Source organism: Cynocephalus volans, chromosome 9 (assembly GCF_027409185.1).
Source record: "Cynocephalus volans isolate mCynVol1 chromosome 9, mCynVol1.pri, whole genome shotgun sequence".
In the NCBI taxonomy this organism is placed as follows: domain Eukaryota; kingdom Metazoa; phylum Chordata; class Mammalia; order Dermoptera; family Cynocephalidae; genus Cynocephalus; species Cynocephalus volans.
Window position 1 is genome coordinate 106,544,143 of NC_084468.1, and position 16,577 is coordinate 106,560,719.

General features: G+C 37.8%; 1 protein-coding gene across 1 annotated transcript in view; it reads right to left on the reverse strand.

Annotated features, from left to right (window-relative positions):
• Positions 1–5,838: 5,838 nt before the first annotated feature.
• The window catches only part of ANXA5 (annexin A5), a 37,550-nt gene continuing 26,811 nt past the window's right edge, over positions 5,839–16,577 (reverse strand). Inside the window, exons 7-13 of the mRNA XM_063108227.1 lie at positions 16,100–16,179; positions 15,524–15,580; positions 10,477–10,570; positions 9,493–9,588; positions 7,717–7,775; positions 7,370–7,492; positions 5,839–6,353 (exon numbers count right to left, since the gene is read on the reverse strand). Of these exons, the coding sequence (XP_062964297.1) occupies positions 6,291–6,353; positions 7,370–7,492; positions 7,717–7,775; positions 9,493–9,588; positions 10,477–10,570; positions 15,524–15,580; positions 16,100–16,179 (572 nt within the window). The 3' untranslated portion in view covers positions 5,839–6,290. The remainder of the gene's footprint in view (positions 6,354–7,369; positions 7,493–7,716; positions 7,776–9,492; positions 9,589–10,476; positions 10,571–15,523; positions 15,581–16,099; positions 16,180–16,577) is intronic.

The window sequence follows — 16,577 nt, forward strand, 5'->3', positions numbered from 1 at the left end:
TTGTGTGTATCTGTCAAGATTCAAAGGACCTGAAAAGGATGGGTTTTACTGTATGCAAACTCAACCTCAATATACCTAACTCAAAATAAAATAAAATAATAAAAAGAACGTAACTTGAAATTGGACTTAACTTGAAACTGAACTGGCCGTTTGTTAACTTCAGTATTTCCCTGAATTAACAACACCTGAGCTTTGCAAAACTGAACAGTCCCAAATCCAGAGGTTGAGCTGAACTATAACCATCACGCTCTCACACATTATACTGGATGTGTTTTAGAAACATCCATTATGTTGTTTTCATGTTTTTCCATTATAAATTATCAAAGATTTTATTTACTTAATTTAAGGTACTGTGTGTGTGTATGTTGTGTTTTAAAAGATAATATATAGTATTTACCCGATTCAATAATCAAAAGACTAAAAAGGTATACAGTGAAATATATGCTTCTTTTCCTTATTATTCATCATCCACCCAGTTTTCTTCCCCCACACAAATCATTATTACCAGTTTCTTATGTATCCTTCAGAAGTATTCTACTCTTGCATAGCAAATGAATACATAAATCCTTATTTTTCTTTTCTTTTCACACAAATCATAGCCATTATGACCATTATATAATAATATTCCTCAACATTCCTCAGTTTGTCAATATTTCCCCACATCAATACATATGGAGCCTTCTGATTGTGTTTAGCTGTGTTGTATCCATTGCACAAATGTCCCATTGTTACTCAGCTCCCTACTGATAGACTTTTAGGTGGTTTCAATATTTTGTTATTAGAAGCAATGCTTCTCTGTATAGCCTTATACCTATGTTATTTCACATATATGATAAGTATCTCTAAGACAATTCCTAGATATTAAATCTGTTGAATCAAAGAGTATATGTATGAGAGGTCTCCAAAAAGTTCATGGAAAATGTGTATTATGAAAAAACTATGCATGGATTTCAAAATTTTTTGCACCAAAATAAACTCATACTAACTTGCTATAACATTTCTGAATAGGATCTAGTTTGATGCACTAATAAAGATAAGACATTGCTGTGAAAAGAGCCCATATCAGAGCAACATGAATTCTCCTAAAATTGAAGCAAGAACAAACATCAAATTTATGATGAAACGTGGGTGAAACAATGGCGAAATCATTCTTTATGCATGATGCTTTGTGAAAAGTTTATGGGGCAATGCCCCAGGGAAATCAGCATTAGAGCATGGTGCTGATAATACCAAGGGCCAGGGTTTGATCCCTGTACTGGCCAGTCACCAAAACCAGAAAACAAAAACACAAACACTCAAACAAAAATCAGCAAATGGATGACTCGTTTTAAGAAGGGACAAGCACCAAGGTCAAGGGTTTGGATCCCCTTACTGGCCAGCAGCAAAAAAAAAAAAAAAGAAGGGACAAGACAATGTTCAAGGTGAAACCAACAGTGGCAGACCATCCACATCAATTTGCAATGAAAAAAGTAATCTAAGCAATCTCGTTAATGCCCTAATTGAAGAGGACCAACAATTAACAGCAGAAACAGTAGTCAACAGCACAGACATCTCAATTGATTCACCTTATATAATTCTGATGGAAAAATTAAAGTTCAGCAACTTTCTGCTTGATGGGTACCAAAACTGTTGCACCCAGATCAGCTGCAGACAAGAGCAGAGCTTCCAGTGGAAATTTTAAACAAGTGAGAACAAGACCCTGAAGCAGGACTCCCAGTCAAGATGGCAGAATAGACGGTCCCCAGCATCACTATCTCCCACAAATCAACCAATTTATAACTATTAAAAAGCAACAACAGCCAAGGTGAGGCCGCTAGAGCTCAGGGGAAGAGGAAGAGAGACCTATGGAGTTCATGAAGGAAGGCAGGAGAATCCACAATGAGAGAAAGGATCGCTCCCCCTATTTTGAGTCCCAGCCATTTTAAGGCTGGAGCTGGTGAGCACACAGAGCAAAAGCTGGAAGAAGCCACAGCTGTGCCCTTCATATGAAGCTGCTTGGAGGTGGTAGGGGAGAAGAGGGTCTTGGTGGCCCCCAGGCCAGCAAGACCACTAACAGGGTTCCCACAGACTCACATAGGAGCAAGGAGCCAAACAACTGAAAAAAGTAGCTACTCAGAGGCCGGTGAGTCATTGCAAGGGACCGGCACATGTCCTATTCCATGGGAAGTGTTTGGAGTGCAGGAGGTGGGGGAGACAGGCCACCAGGGGAACACTGGGGCACAGCATGGACAGCTGATCTGCCCTCCAATCAGCGCAGGACCACTCACTGGAGACAGGTCAGGAATACAGATCTGCATGGGGTGCAGTTTGCTGAAAAGTCTCAGGCCCAGACCAGAGTTTCCACACAATCTAAGTGGTACTGGACCTCACAGAAATACAAGGTCAACCATTAAAATACAAGACCCAGAAATACAAGGTCAACCATTAAAACCTGAGCTGCACAAAAAGCCTTCCCCAGAGAATCAGCAGCAAAGCAGCAATTTAGCTCACCTACAGGGCTCAAGTGCTGTTCCCCACAGGAAGTTCCCCCGTTTTAGAAGGACAACAAATTAGTTCCAGTGTAGAGTTTAAGTGGTGGGAACAGCGAATAGTCCAACACAGAACTGAAAGAAAAAAAATACCCACAAACAAAAGTTGGATATTAACTAGTAAAGGTCTAACACCACCAAACACCTATAAAACCTAGAAGGACCAGAAGCCCCCTGGGCTCCCAAGCCAGGGAGCGGGGAGGACCATGGGCCTCAGCCATACCCCCGATGACCACATTGAGCCCAGCAACTACCACCAGGCTGTCACCAGAGCATCCCAGACTCCCAGTCCGGGGTGGTGGGGGGCCTCAGGCTTCAGCCATGCCCTCTGCCCCAACATCTGCATCCAGCCCAGCAACCACTGGAGGCCCCCTGGTCTCCCATGCAGGAGTTAGGGGAATGCCACAGGCCTTGGCTGTGTCCCCCTCCTTTCTCCTTCTCCCACCCTGTTTCCTTCCCTCTCCCTCCCTCCCAGCTCCCCTGCAACGGCATCTTAGAGTGTAAAGGATAATAATATTAACAAATAAATTAATTTTTTTAAAAAGGCCCTGAAGCATTTCTTTGAAGAATTTTAACAGGAGATAAAACATGGCTTTACCAGTATGATCCTAAAGACAAAGCACAATCAAAGCCATGGCTACCAAGAGGTGAAAATGGTCCAGTCAAAGCAAAAGTGAACTGGTCAAGAGCAAAGGTCCTGGCAATAGTTCTTTGGGATGCTTAAGGCATTTTGCTTGTTGACTTTCTGGAGAGCAAAGAACAATAACATCTGCTTATGATGAGAGTGTTTTGAGAAAGATAGCCAAAGCTTTAGCAGAAAAACACCTGGGAAAGCTTCACCAGAGAGTCCTTCTCCACCACCACAATGCTCCTGCTCAGTCCTCTCATCAAACAAGTGCAATAGAGAATCATTAGGCATCCACCTTACAGTCCTGATTCGGCTCCTTCTGACTTCTTTTTGCTTCCTAATCTTAAAAAAAAATCTTTAAAAGGCACCCATTTTTCTTCACTTAATGTAAAAGAGACTACATTCACATGGTTACATGCCCAGGACCCTGTTCTTTAGGTATGGACTAAAGGGCTGGTATCATCACTTACAAGAGTATCTTGAACTTGATGAAGTTTATGTTGAGAAATACAGTTTATATGTATCTTTTAATTCCATTTTTCCATGAACTTTTGAAAATCCCCTCGTATTTGTAAGTGTGGTCTATAATGCCAAACACCCTCTAAAGAGAATGGAACAATTCACACTGGCACCACTGAGGTATAACAGTGACAATTTCCCAAAGCCATTATCAACAGCTTTTTGAGGAAAGTGGGCTGCTGACAGCCTCTAGCTGTTACATTCAGCATCTGCCTCAGCATTTGAGGTGAGCCAAGCTCTGCCCCAGGAGACACCAAGCCAATAACCGAGCAAGGTTGTGGCACAAGGGCCATGGCGCTCCCATCTAACACAGTGCTCCTCTCCTGTGAAATCTCTGCCCCAGAGCTCCCCTTTACACCGGCAGTGACAGATGCGTTCAGGAATACAGTTTGATGACACCCCTGCCAATCCTGTTTCCTGCCTTTCTGTTCAATAAACCTTCTGCCTTCCTAACTCCATCTCAGCATCTGCTTCCCAGAGAACATAGTGGGCACAGCTATAAAAAATCCCATGTTCCTTTCTGTTTATAATTTAATTTTAAAGTCTTTGACCCATTCTGAAATTTAACTGATACATCACGTAAGGTATGGATCTAACTTATCTTTTTCTAGATAGCTGCCTAATTGTCTTTACACCATTTATTTAAAACTTCTTTACACATTAAATTTTGATAATTTAATGATAAATTAAATAAAGATTGTGTATCTTTATCATATAGTAAATTTCCAAATGTATTTGATTCTATATCTAGACTTGCTATTTTGTCCATCTTTTGTCTATCTATTCAGTACTCCAGTTTTAATCTACTCAGTTTTTCTAGTCTATTCTAATGTAACAATTGTGCTCCCTCACTGCTGTCTAGAAGTTTTACTAACAAGACTTTTTTTTGCATGAAATTTAGAATAAGCTTGTTTAGTTCTGAAAAAACTTACCTGATATCACACTGCAGGAAGAGCTGGGCAAAGGGTCTCAAACTGGTTAAATATAGCAAATGATAAAGCTCATTAGTTCATTTCTTTTGAAGCATGACAAATAATCCAATGCTTATATTTAAAGCCAGTGAACTATTAAAAAGAAAAACAAAACAGAACTCTTTGAAATACATCTTCTTTTATGTGATAAGTACAGGTAACCAATTCTCAACTTGGCTCTGCATCAAAATTGCCAGTGGAGCCCTGGAACTTTTGGGAAAAAAAATCTAACATCATATATACACACACACAATTTTTAAGGTGCCCCTGGTTATTGTGATGAGCACTGAAGGTTATGAAGAGAACATTATCACTATTTAAAAATTTCCAAAAGGATAGTAGCCCATTTTATTAAAAATGTCTTTTTATTAATGGCAATCACTTTCCTTTATAAAAATTCATCTGTAAGGGTGTAAGTACAAAAGAAAAAATGACACTAACTGAAGAGTAGTTTGAAAGCAAAAAACCAAAAGGTAAATATTAAAAGATAAAGAAACTGTTCCCTTCTAAAAAATTTTGCCTGCTTTTTAATCTAAAAGAAGGTGGCAGATGCTAAATATGAAAAACAAGTTAATAATAGAAAAGAAAAAGGTAGAACAGTCAGCCCTTTCTATCCACAGGTTCTGTATCTATGGATTCAACTAACTGCTGATCAATAATATTTAGGAGAAAAAACTGTCTGTATTGAACATGTACACACTTCTCGTCATCATTCCTGAAACAATACACCTATTTATATAGTATTTACATTGAATTTGGTATTATAAGTAATCTAGAGATGATTTAAAGTACATGGGAGGATATGCGTAGGTTATATGCAAATACTACACCATTCTTTATCAGGGACTTGATCATCAGCAGATTTTGGTACATGGGAGGTAACCTAAAAATTCAGAGTACAGTTGACCTCCATGAATACCGAGGGATGACTGTATTGTGAATTTTTAGGTTAAGTTTTAAAATTAGTTTTTCTACTAAGAAGCTAGCATCACATGCACTGCCTTAACTGATGCCCAAATAAACATGCTGCAAATATCAGAGACCCCTTCAACCTCTCCCTCATTCCATACTACAAGGAAATTCACAGTTTGTGGTACTGAATTTCTTATTACCCAGTAATAACATCACTGTCAACTGACTGGCTTGAAAAAGGATGTCATTGTTAAATAAATAAACTTTTTAAACACATAAATTCAGGGGGAAGGAAATGTTTATTTCTCATTATTCGTTTGAATACAACCATTGTAATTTTGCAGGTTTAATTCAGGAGAAAACTTAACAACACTTCCAGGAGTTCAAAAATTCAAGGCTAAGGTTCTATTAAGGTAATATGGTTATCCGTTTAATATAAATGAAGTTTTTTAAAAAGGCTACAAGCAATCTGACCTCTTAAAGGAAAATATAAATGACTCAGCCATAGACTTAGTAACATAAGTATACTTCAGTGCTACAACAGTCAGAGAGGAAGATCAGAAAGAAGCACCGCTATTTTCTTCTATGACACATACGTTTGGTCACTAGCATGCTCATATGAATAAGGCAATGTGTCGAGCACTGGCATATAAAAAGTGCTGCTAGATGTGCTGAAGGAAGGTAGTGGCAGCTGTGGCAGGCACGGAGCAGGGGTCTCTCTCCAGACGGCCATTAATCGTCATCTCCTCCACAGAGCAGCAAGAGGGCTTTCTTATAGTCCCCAGATGTATCACTCTGAAACCCAGATGGACTCCATTAACTTCCATGACTCACAGAAGACACAGAAAATTTTTTAAAAACTAAGAAATATCTGGCAACAAATTTTATTCCTATGACTTGTCTCCCAAGTGGGTAATCTTTCTATGTGTGACTTTCACATTAGGAATGTTATACAGGGAGTTTCTTACCAATGTAACTTATGTTTAACTTTCTAATTTTACCCTTAAAGGCACAGTTTTCTCAAAGACAGTGAAGTATGCTCTTCCCTCCAGTAACATAAAGAACAGGGAAAATTTTACAATTACATTAAAATATAATTTCTAGTTTCTGTCACATAGTATATATCCGGCTAGAGGGGGCACTACTGGGGCTGCCTGGATGTCGTGGCATGATAAAGTACTGTCTCGAGCTACAAGAGCATGGGTAGACTCAATAGTGCTCTTCAGCCCAGCCACACCACCCACACACAACATTAAAAGCTTTTGCTCAACTGACATCCTGCCTTGCACATGGCCCACATTAACCTTTATTCTAAAAAGAAAAGGTCAAAAAAACCTAAGCCAAATTTAATTACAGGCTGTAGAGAGCCTTGATTTTAAAAGAATGAAAATGATAGTTATACCTAGGTTGGTTCTTTCCAGAACTATGAACCAAAACCAGAGAAAAGGTGATAACTGACAATAAAGAAAGGAAACACTGATAGGAAGGAAAGGAGGAACAAATAGTGACAGCTGGAAAAGAAAGAACACATTCTTTTCATGGGCAAAGGATTGGATTTGTTGAGTCATCTGTCACCACTACTACATAATGCTTCTAAAGTTTGCCAAGAACCTCAGCCGCACCAATATCCAAACTTTCACTTGGGAGTCATCATCCCTACTTCAGGAAACATTATGCCAAGCTTTAAAACTCATAGCTCTAATCAAACCACTAAAATTTTAAATTTAACACAAGAATTGGGTTTTCCCATCCATGCTATATATTGGTCTGCTTCAGATTTCTAAACATAATTTAAAGAATGATTCTACTACCTTAATCATGGAATAAAGAGAGGTGGCAAAATTCTTCCTGAACTCCTTCCTAATGTTAAACAAATCAATCTCACTCCTGGACACCATGACTCTGATGAGTGTATGATCATCTGTCCCAGCTCCCTTTAAAAAAGAAAGAGAGGCATATTATTTAAAAACTTCAAATACAGCATTAAATACCCCTGAGCTGGGGTCCATCAATAAAGTAAAACAATTTAGTAAAACGGGGCTACATATTTTAAGAAGAGAAAAATTCCCAAGGACTATCATCTAAAACATAATAGGAGATAGAGAAAGATATTAGAAAAATAAATGTATTAGATAGAAGAGTCAAGGTACCCCCTTACCTTCATAGCATAGTAGAGGGTCTCTGCAAGGTAGGCAGGTATACTTCGAATAGATTTCACTAAGGAAATAAGTAATACAACGGTCAGATACTATTCTGATATGAAAAGGATTAAGTAATTAAAACTCAAGTGTTGCCTCTTGCTTACAGCTCTACTTTTACAACATAGGCTAAAGAGCTGCTTATTTGCAAGCTGATCTGATTTCCTCACTCACCAAGTATTTTCTTAGTGACTTGGGCTTTCTTTAGAGTTCTGAGTTCTGAATAGAAAGGCATGCAGAAAAGGGTCCAAGTTTTTCTATGCCCCTTTATTATATGAGCACTTTTTGGAAGCAGTAGTTTTGGCACCCTGGGTTGTTATCATGCCACAACCTTCTTCGCCAATAAACTATACAAACATCATGGAAGTTTTCATTCTGAGACATTCAAGCAAATAATACAAGATTACTACTTTATCTAATCTTTGAAAAATCTTGGACTATCTTCCTGTACACTCTCCATACTATTTAATAACCATGATTCACATAGAGTAGCCTGAGGCTTACCGTTTCATTACAAACACTCAGATAAACTGGTATCAGAAAAGTATGTCTTCTCTGTGCATGTACATGTCTAATATAGGTTAAGGCTGCTCAGACTTCAGTCTGCTTAGCTTCAGAAAACCTATCATATGAAAATTCCTTAATATAGCAAGATAACAATCCTTGAACTGTGAGTTTTTTTGAATTCTCCCATTTCCAATGTTTAAGAAAAACAACACCAGTAAGTAAAAATGTCACAATTTTTATATGTATTCCAATTATGAAGGAGCTGTCTAAAAGTTTTCTAGTAAAAGTTAATTAACTGTGTACTCAAATGAAAGGTTACTTTTAGTGCTGGTTCATGCACATCTTTAGCTTATCCTCCCGAAGATAGAGAGCACAAAAGGTTGAGCTCAACGCCAAATATCTGCAACAAAGAGAAGACACAGGCTCTCTCCAGACACACATGAAAACTAGGACAACCGGGAACTCACAAACTATATTCTCCCTGGATCTCAAGAGTGTATATAATACTACAATCAACTGCATAAACTCAGTTCTCCAATTTTTCCAGATATTCTGAGTATTTAGGTAAAATAAAACTCCAAGATATTTAATCTAAAAACAACCATCATCACAATCTTCCATTACATCAAAGATACTCTTTTTCTAAACCAGATGATAATTTCTCAGTCTGCCTCAAAGCTATGAGGGTGGCATTCAAAAATTTCTAAAATTTTGCAGATATCAGAAATAATGTTTATAAGTCTGTGAGATACTGTACACAACATTTCAGGTTCATAATGAAATAGTAATATTTTTCATGCAGCTTCAGATTTTTATACAATTTTTATTATTTTCATAGGATTAGATGAACTAACCAGATAATCATGTAGTTCCAACTCAAACTTTTGAATTGAAATCTAGAGGAAAAAGGGGGGGGGGGGGTGGCGCTAGCCTGTGGCTCACTCAGGAGGGTGTGGTGCTGATGACACCAAGGCCACGGGTTCGGATCCCATACAGGGATGGCCGGTTAGCTCACTTGGGAGAGCGTGGTGCTGACAACACCAAGTCAAGGGTTAAGATCCCCTTAACGGTCATCTTTTTAAAAAAAAAAAATTAGGATTTTGTTTCACCAAAATATCAGGTCAAGCTCTTTACATAAAAAAAGGGTTATTTTCAGATATAGTCTCAATTGAATAAAATACTTTAGCTTTTATTATCATAAATATTACACACATTGTAAAATTACCTACCAACAGCAAGGAGTAGCTGCTCCAAATTGCCAGAAGTCTCCCGGTCAATGGTTTCCTCAATTTGAAATCCTGATATAGTCATGTACTTGTCAAACACTAGAAAAAATGAAAATGACTTCTTAAACACATATGGATCACTCTTTTCAGAAAGAAGATATTTACTCTGATCAGGTGTTGTCCTACTGAGCTACTCCAGGTTCTTTTTTGCTGATAAAACTTTGTGTTCAGAGCCTTGGTGTGCCAAGCCTGAAGTAATGGATTATAAGCATTCTTTGCTCACTGATTTCCCAGCCCCCCATACTAGTTATAACCAATGAGACCTACAGGTAAAGCTGCTGAAGGGAATTCAGAGAAATCTTTCTTTCCTTATATAAGTGATAGACAGATATAACCAGTTTACCCCCTTCTTTTCTTCCTGCTGTGAAAACAGTTATGTTTGGAGCTATGGCAGCCATCTGTGATGATGAGGTAATGAACATCAGAAAGAAAACCAAAACACTAAGGACAGTGGACCTGGAAAATCAGAAAGATCCCAAGTTCTTCCAAATCAAGCATTGAGTCCTACCTACAGAAATAAAGCCCAATTTTAAAGGCTGCTATTAGGGTTTTCTGTCACTTGCCACTGTGCTCATTCCCAACTGATAACACAAGTACTGATGAATATACCGAGTGAAGGTCTTGGGTACCAATGTCCAAGAGGAAATACTCCACTACTCAGCAATTTGTGACTATGAGAGTAACAATCTAGAGGCCTGACTTTCCTCACCACCCTCTGACATGAAGGACAAACTAAGGATCTCTAGTTTGGTAAAAGCTACAATAGCGGCAAAGAGAATTAGGTTTCTCCAGGTCACAAAAAGGAAAAAATACAAAAACTGATTCATTCAGTAAGTGACTGCTATGCAGCAGGGATGCTGGCATACTGGCTATGTACATTCAAAATTTACCAAAGGATCTATCCCATATAGATTTTTTTTCACTTACCCCTTCTCAAATGAGACACACTTCGTGTTCCAAAGATGGTGATAAACTTTTCTTCGTCTGTCCCCCATTTAAGTTCACCAGCCTGAAACAAAGCCTGCAAAAATTTCAACTTCAATTAGTAAAGGTTCCTCCATCTCATTTCCAAATTGTTAATTACACTTGGTTTTTACTCCCTGAATATTAATTCACCTGATTCAATCATCTTATACTTTTCATTTCTAATGTTTCCTGCTCTGAAACTCAGCTCAGTGAGTTTGGATCTACTTTGGAGCTCGCCACTGACCTGTGCCACAGAAGATTAATGGGTCAAAGCAATCAAGCATATAGTGCAGGGTTAAATGTTCCCAAAATGGCCCTCATAATTTCCAGTCTTTCAAGAACAATAGTGTATGGGTCGGGGGAAAGTACTGATTATCTCACTGTTGTCACATTTATTTCCAGACTAAGAAAGACTTTGACTAGGAGGTAAGCTGTGTTTTCTTCTTTCTTTGTTCTGTAGCTGTTCAATAAATAGTACATGATAAAAAGTAAACTCCATCTTTTCTCTTTATAACTGAGATTTAACCAAGGCTAGAAACATTTTCATATTTCTAAAGATCACAATAAATTATTAAAAGATTGTGGGAAGGGCTGGCTGGTTAGCTCAGCTGGTTAGAGCCTGGTGTCTGATAACATCAAGATCCAGGTTTCAATCCCTGTATCAGCCAGCTGCCAAAAAGAAAGAAAAAGAAAAAGACTGTGGGCATACCACAGAGCCTGGTGTGTATCAGGCACTTAATAAACACTTGTTGAATAGTCTGAGTGCTCATATACTTTTTGAAATGGAAAAGAATATGTGCTTATTAGTGTTTGTATAAATGCTTTAAAAAATAAGCTTACATACAAACATCATCATTAAATCTGAGTCTACTTATTGAGATTTGGATAATTTATTAAAACCAAAAGAATCAATCTTTACAATATCTATACTACTCTTTTAGTTATTCATTTCAAGTTAAGTATACCTATTAAGCCAAGATGAATGTAATTTGCTGAGGCTGCTACTTGAAGTTGGCCTTCTGCCCACAAATGGAAATCAAATAAAGATAGGAAGTGATGATAAAGTGTTCGGAAAGTTTTGTCCACAGTATGTTTAAGAATGTACATTATGGTGGTATAGATCTATTTTTTATTATATTTCCAGAGAATAAAAAATAGATGAGACTTTGCACACTCAATTTTGAAATTAATTTATTTTAATGATAAAAATAATTTTAATTCTGGTCATGTGTGCATGCTCTTTAAAAACTGAAAAGACAGATCCTATAAAAGTCATCCATGTATCTAAAATTTAGAACTATATGATGGTGATATAGACCTTTCTTAAAAATAACTTTTTAATCTAATTACAAAACAACATGTTCACTGAGAAATTCTGTAAAACAGAGAAAAAACACAAATAAGAAAACTTAAATTACCTCTAATACCAAAACCCTGAGGATGCTGGCTACTACTGCTGGTATGTATTCTACATGTATATAAGATATGCATATGTATTAACCCCTAACAGGGGGAGAGGGCTCATCCTGTAAAACATTACAGACACTGCCAACGCACACAACTCTCATCAACTGTTCTACATTTCTAGAAATTTTCTCTAGTAGGGAAAGCAGTTAAGCCTGTTATATGGGAACAACTGGTGAAATGTCAGCTACTTTTTACTATAATCTCCTAATTTTCTTAGAAGAATTATGTTTGGGATCAATATCTATTCTATAACTTTTATTAAGTAAATCATACATAATAATAATGATGACATTTTCATATAGAACAATGATATTTAAAGGTTTTGTTTTGTTTCAATCTAAGTAATCTTTCTTCTAAATGAGGATGCCCAAGATCCATACAGCTGTTCTGGATGAGGGACCCTCACACCTCCTCATGCTGCCCCCCTCCTTCAGCTTTACAGTTCAACCTGAGCACACTTGATAACGCCTCGTTCAGTGAAAAGGACAGAGGCTTTGAAGTTTAAAAAAAAAAAAGAAAGAAAGAAAGAAAAAAGATTTGGCCCTTGTCCTTATTTGTGAGATCTCAGATAAGCTACTTAATCTCTTTTTGAACTTCAGTATCCTCACCTGAAGAGTAGAAATACTATTTCTATAGAGTCATTAATGGAGATTATATAACTTACATAGTGCATTGATCAGTGTCAGGTTATCAGAAGCAGGTGCTCAACAAACATTCATTCATCTCTCCTTCCCCTAAGAGTTCAACTCTCCCTCCAGAGAAAGTATAAAACAAGGATTTGGCAGGGAAGGAGGTAAAATCAGTTCTAACATATTAAAAACATTAAATCAGTTTAATACATTTAAAAAGGTAAAATCAGTTTAACACATTAGAAATGTTGAAACATGAAGTGGATTATCTACAAAATGTTGAATTCCCAAATGAATGACTCACTGTGGCTTATCAAACCCCTGAAATAATAGGAATCCTCTTAGTTCCAGGTATCAGTAGAGAAAAAAATTCCAAAGCTTATGAAAGGGCCCTTTAGTTGTCTCAGCTTCATCTCAATTAAGAAATCTTAAATTCTCATTACTGATAACTGCCCAGCTGCCCTTGCTACAAGGTATAAATGGATCTATTTCTTTTTATAATGCTGAAAGGGTAATTGCTTTCAATAGGTTGAATTAATTAATAATAATATATTTTAAAGAATCAAAGACGAATGGCCAGTGTAACATGTTCTGTGTTGCCCGTGGTCACTGGAAGGGTAAGGAAGACCTGGATTCCATTCAAGGAATATTTTAAAGTAACACCATAGGGCAGTTTTCACACATACAAAGTTTTGCTTTCAGGGTTCTAAATGGTCATATCCACTGCACGGCAGGTAAGCAACATCTACACAGCCTCGGTACTCAAGGTGCGGTCCCAGGACATAGCACAGGCATCACCTGAGAGCATGTCAGAAAAGCAGAATCCCAGAACCCACCCAGACCTGCAATCAGAATCTGCAATTTAGCAAGATCCCTGAGATAGATTCATGGGCAAGATTCACATGCCCATGAAAGTCTGAGACTAACCAGTGAGTGTCCTGAGGACAGAAATCAATGAAAACGAGGTTAAAATGTGCTGTCTTCCCCTCCAGAGCCTCACACTGCAGTGATGCTCTCATTACATCACCAGCTGTGCTAGGAAATCTGCCCACTGACTGCTAATGTAGGCCTCACTGCAGTCATCTGAGACTACCAGAGTTGGCTTCCTACACCATGACTGTTGAAAAGCCTCCAGAACTCCTACTCTTGAGAGAAGGAATGTGAGAATCAGCACTGTCTCCTACCAAAGTCAACTATTAATGCTGAGAAAGCAATAAGGTCATCTCACTACTGAACAAAGCCCCTCACAGTCTGGAGTACAACTTTGTAGAGATGCTATAGCCCTTTCTCCTTAGAAGGCGGAGTTAAGCTAGATCAGTGTTCCAATCTGTACTTAATAAGCCTTTTATATGACAGAGGAAATGAGAGGGAGGAGCACTGAGACTGTTGTTTAATGAAAGAGAAGGGGCTTTAGAGTCAGACATGCCTGGTTGGGAATCCCAGCTCCACTACTATTCAGTGGGAGCATGAGCTTGTTTCCTTATCTATAAAATGGAAATTTCTCCTTCTACTTTAGAGTTGGGCACTCATTCATTCATCAGTTGTTTACTGAGTGCCTACTATATTCTAGGAGCTGAGGATACAATTGAACTGACAACCCCCCTGAGAAGGCAGTCAAATAGACAGCTTCAACATGAGGGGCAGGGACAGTGCCAGGAAGCTTGGCGTGCTATAGTTTTTCCTGTAAGGGGCACCTGACACACACTTGGGGAGGTCAGACAGGGCCATGCAAAAAATACCTAAGCTGGGAACTGACCCTTGAGAAGGATATAGGTGAATGGGGGGAGGAAGGTGCAAGAGGAGAAAGAAAAGGCCCATAAGAGAGAGGCTGGAGGCATAAGTAAGCAAGACCCAGAAAACAGGGGCTTAGAAACCACAAGCAGGGGACCAGACTTAAACCTGAGGACAGCAGAAGAACCATCGGAGAGTTTTAAGGTTTTAAACAGGGGCATGACACAATAGGCTTGCATTTTATAAGAGACAGTGAGGCAAGAGTCAAATACTTCACAGACAGCCCTCAGTAAGCATTCCTTTCCTTTGCTTTTCTCTCTCCAGCTAGGCAGACATGACAGCATTTTGAAGCCTTTATGAAATCAACCCGCCCAAAAGAGTAAGATGCTCTCCTCTTTCCTACTGGCAAAGTCAGATCACACATCCACTGGCTGTTTTATGGAGAATCGAACATTGGAGGAGTGGATATGGATCTTGCTTTTCCAGTGGTGTATGACTAACAACCAAGAAGTGTAAATTCTCTTAACTGAAGCAGGTGACCAGGAAGACAGAGCAAAGATAGGTGATTCCAGCAACACAAGTAATTTCTTTGTTACCAATTTCCACTTCTCAGCTCTCATGTTTCAAACTTCCTAACACTTATTTCCTACATTTGCTTGCTTTATAAACCATACTGAGACTATACTGGGATTTAAAAGTCATTTAAGTGCAAATTTTCATTTGGGAATCACTAAAAAGCAGCTGACAAAAGAACAATCCTATCTAGAATTCTGTCAAAGGAAATGCAGAAAAATTTCCTAATACTAAAACAACTCGTGATCTCTTACGTGATAATCACCACTTACCACCGCACCCTCTGATGCTAAGAGCCACTGCATCCCTGGCAGCGGAACCTGCAAAGCCTGTTTTTTTTGTAAAATTCTCTATTTTATGAACATTCCATAATCACAGGGAAAAAAATGTCTATGTGGAACCTACCATATAATTTAATTTATTTCATTTTAGCTTTAGGATAAAATAAATATTTTGCTGTACTTTTGTGAGTCTAATGATTTGTAAAGAACCCATAAACAAGATTATTTCTAGAGGCTATTATAACATACATTGTGATTTTTCATTACCATAAATTTTTTTCATTTCTATATCATAAGAAAGTTCATCACATACTAGGCCTCACTCACCTGAGCATCTTGTTCAACTTGAGCTTCATCAATTCTAGCATCAGGGTCTCTATTAGCCTGTAAGAGATAAGATGTCAATTATTGAATGATAGAACATTTTCATTCAAAAGGAAAAATGGATCCACCTGATGGTTATGCACATAAAGCTTTTTCTCTGTGAATAATACACCATTAAGATCATATCACGCCTACAATACGAAGGGTCTTCAAAAAGTTCATGTTAAGATTTGTATTATCTTTTAATTATATTTTTTCCACAAACTCTTTGAAGTACCATCACATTCCACACTATCATGCATCACTGTCCAAAATCAATCTGATCTTCCTGATTTCTAATTCTATGAAAGAAAGCATATACTGCTACCTAAAACAAATCTATGAGTTAGCTATTAAGAGTTTAGGTTAGATATCCTAAAACACAAATAAGCACAGGCAACACACAATGAGAATCATCGCAATAAAATCAGCAAACACCAGAAACTATTAAAAGAATTTTAAGTGATCTTACTTAACTAGACTCAGGCCAGTCCGACTGCAGACTTTTTAATCAAACTATAATTAGTCTCCACCCAATACCTGAAGGAGAACCACCAACATCCTCTGGTAGTACCCTGAAGTATCCCCCACCACATCATCTTCCAGGATTGAGCCATATTCTGCAACAAAATAATTTCATACTTATTTACAGCTTCTTTGAACTAGGAAAAGATATCCTACCCCATTAATCAAATGAAAGAGATATAAAAGAAGAAACAGTATATTTGATTAACATAAATTCTCTCTATTCCATTTTTGAAGACTAAAGTTAAGTGCTTTAAGATACTGACTGGACAAAAATAAATTAAATTAAAGCCTTCCAAAAGTACTGGATTCAAACCTAAATACGGACTCAACCATTTGGCAATGCTCTCAACCAATGTATTTATTAATCCGTAGACACATATGGTTCTGGAAAGCCTCCTAAATAATATCATCATATATTTAAAATTTGTTTTGCTTTCTTTCAAATTTTTTACATGACTAGTTCCCAAACATCTTCCATCCTTGAATATTC